The sequence below is a fragment of the Oncorhynchus mykiss genome, chromosome 15 (assembly GCF_057628025.1).
Source record: "Oncorhynchus mykiss isolate SJ-2025 chromosome 15, ASM5762802v1, whole genome shotgun sequence".
In the NCBI taxonomy this organism is placed as follows: domain Eukaryota; kingdom Metazoa; phylum Chordata; class Actinopteri; order Salmoniformes; family Salmonidae; genus Oncorhynchus; species Oncorhynchus mykiss.
Window position 1 is genome coordinate 29,490,342 of NC_143036.1, and position 7,256 is coordinate 29,497,597.

The following is a 7,256-nucleotide window of genomic DNA, read 5'->3' on the forward strand; positions in this document are numbered from 1 at the left end:
GAACCACCAACCAAGGGTCTTAAGGGTGTTGGGCCACCACGAGCCGGCAGAACAGCTTCAATGTGCCTTGGCACATATTCTACAAGTGTCTGGAACTCTATTGGAGGGATGCGACACCTCTCTTCCACGAGAAATTCCATTATTTGGTGTTTTGTTGATGGGGGTGGAAAATGCTGTCTCCGGCACCGATCCAGAGTCTCCCATAACTGTTCAGTAGGGTTGAGACCTGTTGAGTGGGAGAGACACACACACACACAGCAGCTTTAAAGCCCCTATGCTCCTTTGAGACCTCTCTTTCAAACTTAGTGAGAGCTCTTCTTCTGGCCATGGTAGACAAAAAAATGGATTTTTATACATGACCCTAAGCATGATGGGCTGTTAATTGTTTAATTAACTCAGGAACAAACACCTGTGTGGGTGCACCTGATTTCAATATACTTTGTATCTGTTACGCTCTACTAGGTGTGGTGGGTGGAATCAGGCGCAGAGAGCAGGGTTCAGTCGTTTTCCTCAGATTTATTCCCCAGCGCAACAAAAACAGTCACGCCAACACACAGGGCGTAAATACGTTGCTAGTCCAAAACAACAACAGGACTAAACAGTCCGGAGAATAAATACAATAATAAATCACACCAACAAAACACAGAGTAACAAAAACAAGCCCGCACAAATACCCAGCGGGCCTAGTGCCCTTAAATACCCTACAAACAAATCCTAATACAAAACAGGTGTACCCAATTAACCAATAACCCAAAACAAACGGAAAGGGAATCGATGGCAGCTAATAGGCCGGCGACGACGACCGCCGAGCACCGCCCGAACAGGAAGAGGCACCAACCTCGGCGAGGTTCGTGACAGTACCCCCCCCCTGACGCGCGGCTCCCGCAGCGCGACGACCCGGAGGACGAGGCGCAGGGCGATCCGGGTGGAGGCGATGGAAATCCCTCAAGAGGGAAGGATCTAAAATGTCCCTCCCCGGTACCCAGCACCTCTCCTCCGGACCGTACCCCTCCCAGTCCACGAGGTACTGCAGGCCCCTCACCCGGCGTCTCGAGTCCAGAATAGCTCGTACTGTGTACGCCGGGGACCCCTCGATGTCCAGAGGGGGTGGAGGGACCTCCGGTACCTCACTGTCTTGTAGGGGACCAGCTACCACCGGCCTGAGGAGAGACACATGAAACGAGGGGTTAATACGATAATAAGAGGGAAGTTGCAATCTATAACACACCTCGTTTATCCTCCTCAGGACTTTAAATGGCCCCACACACTGCGGCCCCAGCTTCCGGCAGGGCAGGCGGAGGGACAGGTTTCGGGTCGAGAGCCAGACCCTGTCCCCTGGTGCGAACACCGGGGCCTCACTGCGGTGGCGGTCAGCGTCTCTCTTCTGCCGTTCACTGGCCTGCCTGAGAGAATCCTGGACTGCCCGCCAGGTCTCTCTAGAGCGCTGTACCCACTCCTCCACCGCAGGAGCCTCGGTCTGACTCTGATGCCACGGAGCCAGGACCGGCTGGTAACCCAGTACACATTCGAATGGCGACATATTCGTGGACGAATGCCGAAGAGAATTCTGGGCTAACTCTGCCCATGGGACGTACCTTGCCCATTCTCCTGGCCGGTCCTGGCAATACGACCTCAGAAACCTGCCCACTTCCTGGTTTACTCTCTCCACCTGCCCATTACTTTCGGGGTGATAACCAGAGGTAAGGCTGACCGAGATCCCCAGACGCTCCATAAACGCCTTCCAAACCCGAGATGTGAACTGGGGACCCCGATCGGAGACGATATCCTCTGGGACCCCATAGTGCCGGAAGACGTGGGTAAAAAGAGCCTCTGCAGTCTGTAGGGCCGTAGGGAGACCAGGCAATGGAAGGAGACGGCAGGACTTAGAGAACCGATCCACAACGACCAGAACGGTAGTGTTCCCCTGAGAAGGGGGAAGATCAGTAAGGAAATCTACCGAGAGATGGGACCATGGCCGTTGTGGAATCGGGAGGGGCTGTAACTTCCCTCTAGGAAGGTGCCTAGGAGCCTTACTCTGGGCGCATACCGAACAGGAAGAGACATAGAGCCTCACATCCCTAGCTAAGGTGGGCCACCAGTATTTCCCTCTAAGACCCCGCACTGTCCTATCGATCCCCGGATGACCCGCAGACGGTAGTGTGTGAGCCCACCGAATCAACTTATCACGAACACCAAGCGGTACGTAACTTCTGCCAGTCGGACACTGTGCAGGCGCAGGTTCAACCCTCAACGCCCGCTCGATGTCCGCGTCCACCTCCCATACCACTGGGGCCACCAGCCGAGAAGCAGGAAGGATGGGAGTGGGTTCGATAGACCGGTCCTCAGTGTCATAGAGACGGGACAGCGCGTCGGCCTTAGTGTTGAGGGAACCTGGTCTGTAAGAGATCGTAAATCTAAAACGTGTAAAGAACATGGCCCACCTAGCCTGGCGCGGATTCAGTCTCCTCGCTGCACGAATATACTCCAGATTACGGTGATCAGTCCAGATGAGAAAAGGGTGTTTAGCCCCCTCTAGCCAGTGTCTCCACACCTTCAGGGCCTTTACCATAGCTAGTAACTCCCGGTCCCCCACATCATAGTTCCGCTCTGCCGGACCCAGCTTCTTAGAAAAGAAAGCGCAGGGACGGAGCTTCGGTGGCGTACCCGAGCGCTGAGACAGCACGGCTCCAACCCCAGCCTCGGACGCATCCACCTCCACTATGAATGCTAACGAAGGGTCCGGATGCGCCAACACGGGAGCCCCAGTGAACAGTGCCTTCAACTGGTTGAAGGCTCCATCAGCCTCTGCTGACCACCGCAAACGCACCGGCCCTCCCTTCAGCAGTGAGGTAATGGGCGCCGCTACTTGGCCAAAACCCCGGATAAACCTCCGGTAGTAATTGGCAAACCCTAAAAACCGCTGCACCTCCTTTACCGTGGTCGGAGTCGGCCAATTACGCACGGCATTAACGCGGTCACACTCCATCATCATCCCCGAGCTGGAAATGCGATAACCCAGGAAGGAAACGGCTGGTTTGGAAAACACACATTTCTCAGCCTTGACGTATAGGTCATGCTCCAGCAGTCGCCCAAGAACCTTGCGCACCAGGGAAACATGCGCGGCGCGTGTGGCAGAATAAATCAAGATGTCATCAATATAGACTACCACACCCTGCCCGTGCAAGTCCCTGAGAATCTCATCTACAAAGGATTGAAAGACGGCTGGAGCATTTTTCAACCCATACGGCATGACGAGGTACTCATAGTGGCCTGATGTGGTACTAAACGCTGTTTTCCACTCGTCTCCTCCCCGAATACGCACCAGATTATACGCGCTCCTGAGGTCCAGTTTTGTGAAGAAACGCGCTCCGTGGAATGATTCCACCGCCGTAGCGATGAGAGGTAGCGGATAACTAAAACCCACTGTGATCGAATTGAGACCTCGATAATCAATGCACGGACGCAGACCTCCCTCCTTTTTCCTCACAAAAAAGAAACTCGAGGAGACGGGTGACATGGAGGGCCGAATGTACCCCTGTCTCAGAGCTTCCGTGACATATGTCTCCATAGCCAGCGTCTCCTCCTGTGACAGTGGGTACACATGACTCCGGGGAAGTGCAGCGTTCTCCAGGAGGTTTATCACGCAATCCCACCGTCGATGGGGTGGTAATTTGGTCGCTTTCCTCTTACTAAAAGCGATAGCCAAATCGGCATATTCTGGGGGAATGCGCACGGTGGAAACCTGGTCTGGACTCTCCACCGTCGTAGCACCGATGGAAACTCCTAAACACCTCTCTGAACACTCGTCTGACCACCCCTTAAGAGCCCCCTGTTTCCAGGAAATAAGGGGATTGTGAATAGCCAGCCAGGGAACCCCCAACACCACCGGAAACCCAGGTGAATCAATAAGGTAGAAACTGATCCTCTCCCTATGATTCCCCTGCGTTACCATGTCCAGCGGAATCGTGGCCTCCCTGACCAGCCCTGACCCTAGCGGTCGGCTATCTAAGGAGTGCACGGGGACAGGTGGGTCTATCTGCACTAACGGAATACCCAATTTACGGGCGAGTCCACGATCCATAAAGCTCACAGCTGCGCCTGAATCGACTAGCGCCTTATGCTGAAGAGAGGGGAAAAATGCAGGGAAAAAAATTAACAAAAACATGTGACCAACAGGGAGCTCTGGGTGAGTTTGGTGCTTACTCACCTGGGGTGGCCGAGGAGCGCTCTGCCGACCATCTCGACTCCCAGAGGGACTCCTCCAACACCGGTCCGAAGTGTGTCCTCTCCGTCCACAATAGGAGCAGGAGGAGCCCCCTCTGATCCCCCTAGATGCAGCTCCTCCCAACTCCATCGGAGTGGGAGTGGGAGAGCTGGACGGTGGAATTAACAGGACCCCTTCTGAACGCCCGCGGGCAGCTAGCAGGTTGTCCAATCGAATAGACATGTCTATTAGTTCATCCAGGGAGAGAGTTGTGTCCCTGCAAGCCAGCTCCCGGCGGACGTCCTCCCGGAGACTACACCGGTAATGGTCCATCAGGGCCCTGTCATTCCACCCAGCACCAGCAGCTAGGGTCCTAAACTCCAACGCGAAGTCCTGCGCGCTCCTCGTCTCCTGTCTGAGGTGGAACAGTCGCTCACCCGCCGCTTTACCCTCTGGTGGATGATCGAACACTGCTCGGAAACGGCGAGTGAACTCCAGGTAGTTGTCCCGAGCTGAGTCTGGACTGTTCCAGACTGCGTTAGCCCAGTCCAGGGCCCTGCCCGTTAAACAGGAGACGAGGAGGCTCACACTCTCCTCACCCGAGGGAGCCGGACGCACGGTAGCCAGGTAGAGCTCCAGCTGGAGCAAAAATCCCTGGCACCCAGCAGCCGCTCCATCGTACTCCCTCGGGGGGGAGAGACGTAGTGCGCCGGACCCAGAGGACGATGTAGGTGGAGTAGGTGGTGTCGGGAGTGGGGGAGCTGGGGTAGATGTCGGGAGACCACTCCTCTCCCATCGTTCCATCCTCTCCATCATCTGGTCCATCGCGGTACCAATCCGATGGAGGACAGCTGTATGGTGATGAACGCGCTCCTCCATAGTGGGGAGAGGAGTGGTCGCTGCTCCTGCTGACTCCATTTCAGGTGGTGCGGGCTTCTGTTACGCTCTACTAGGTGTGGTGGGTGGAATCAGGCGCAGAGAGCAGGGTTCAGTCGTTTTCCTCAGATTTATTCCCCAGCGCAACAAAAACAGTCACGCCAACACACAGGGCGTAAATACGTTGCTAGTCCAAAACAACAACAGGACTAAACAGTCCGGAGAATAAATACAATAATAAATCACACCAACAAAACACAGAGTAACAAAAACAAGCCCGCACAAATACCCAGCGGGCCTAGTGCCCTTAAATACCCTACAAACAAATCCTAATACAAAACAGGTGTACCCAATTAACCAATAACCCAAAACAAACGGAAAGGGAATCGATGGCAGCTAATAGGCCGGCGACGACGACCGCCGAGCACCGCCCGAACAGGAAGAGGCACCAACCTCGGCGAGGTTCGTGACAGTATCCCTCATTTACTCAAGTGTTTCCTTTATTTTGGCATCTTACCTGTATGTTCATTATGATATAAGGCTGTTGCTGTTGACAATCAAACCATCCATTGATCCCCATTTGATTAGGAAGCCAAACCAAGTCTCAACCTTCTTTATTTCACTAACATAGATGATCAACACTAAAGATAATATATTTGAAGTAAATACTTGGAACACAAACTCCATTACTGAATATCTATAATTGGTTGTCAGTATAATATTCTGAATACAGCACTTTGGGGTCTCAATAAGTGATCTTAGTAAGCAGCTGATATTTTACAGGTATCTAGAAGTGCAAGCAAAAAGATTGAATAAACGATTGTTGTTTACTCAGCCCAATTCTTATTGATTCGGAGATGGATGTCTAATGCATATGTTGCGGCCAAGGTCTATCATCTCTATCGCCTTTTTAAAAAAAATCACTAATGTTGGGGAGGGACGGTTGGGAAATCACCTAGTCTCAGTGTGTAAACAAATGTGGCAACCAATAAAACAAAACATTTCTTCAAACATACTGTATCTATATATAATAATATATGCCGTTTAGCAGGCACTTTTATCCAAAGCGACACACAGTCATGGATGTATAAATGTTTTACATATTGGTCCCAGGAATCAAACCCACTACACTGGCATTGTAAGAGTCCTTCTCTACCAACTGAGCCACAGAAGATCACTGTAGCTCACCCACTATGTTAAACACATCATCTACCATTTTTCTACTGCTGGGTATTGACATTGTAATGGATGTGCTGCCCCTTTCTTGTCTGGCCTGACCAGAATGGAAATCAGAGTTTGTTGCTGTACTTTTGTTCTGTTATACAGTATGTAGAATTTGTTCTGATCAGCTCTAGTCAGGTCTAGCCCTGTTTGGTGGTATTTTGGTACTGCTCTGCTCTGTTCAGTTTTAACCAATGTCAGGGAATTTGGTTCTGTACTGCTGTTTACATGATACGCCTTCTAAATCAATTATTGTCTCTATGTGGTTATACAATAACACCGCCTGTCAGCTCTCTATTTTGGAGACATGTATTCTCAGTCCTGATCAGTGAACACTGTGTGCGGTCAAACGGGGGGCAGTTCCACCCACCTGAGCAGCCTGTACTCTTCTCTTCATCCAGCAGAAAGCTCTTGGTCTGGGCTGACTAATCCACACTCAACAAGCTGGAGACTCCGGAGGGCTCCTGCCCACACAGCGCTGTACTGTGCTCCCTCTCTCAAAGGCCAGAGTGGGCCTAGAGAAGGAGGGGAAGGAAAAGGTAGAAGAGGGGCATGAGAGGGGAAAAAGAGAGAGACGCATACTGTATACAAAATATTCACTTATACTATATTCATGAGACAATGGATACATTTGCGATCTTGAATCGGCTGTATAAGGCCACAACTATGATTCGATATTATACAAGAGACGTTTATGTACAATTCTGACGAGAAGCTCTCTTTAAGCAGTAACTGGTTAATGTTGAGTACTCGGTACAGTACAGTAACATCATTTCACAAAAGTCTGGTCCACAAGCTGGAGGTAGTCATCTGCCAGTAACTATACAACAAGGACAATATGTTTATTCATAATAACCACAGTATAACCTCAGATCTGCAAATACTGTAGATAGTGCTTAGAGGATTTGGCATATGGTTGGTGTCAAAGTCGTGAATATTCTGCTGACTCCGTTTA

The 7,256-nt window shown here is 51.5% G+C and overlaps 1 protein-coding gene across 2 annotated transcripts in view; it reads right to left on the bottom strand.

The window, feature by feature from the left end:
• LOC118938886 (phosphatidylinositol 3,4,5-trisphosphate-dependent Rac exchanger 2 protein-like) overlaps positions 1–6,812 on the bottom strand; it is a 48,381-nt gene extending 41,569 nt beyond the window's left edge. The window contains exons 1-2 of one of the 2 annotated variants that reach the window (XM_090199828.1): positions 6,672–6,809; positions 12–226 (exon numbers count right to left, since the gene is read on the bottom strand). In XM_090199828.1, coding sequence (XP_090055954.1) covers positions 12–140 — 129 coding nt within the window. In that variant the 5' untranslated portion in view covers positions 141–226; positions 6,672–6,809. Of the gene's footprint in view, positions 1–11; positions 227–6,671 lie in introns of both variants that reach the window. The other variant, XM_036945531.2, reaches the window with a different exon arrangement.
• Positions 6,813–7,256: the final 444 nt, after the last annotated feature.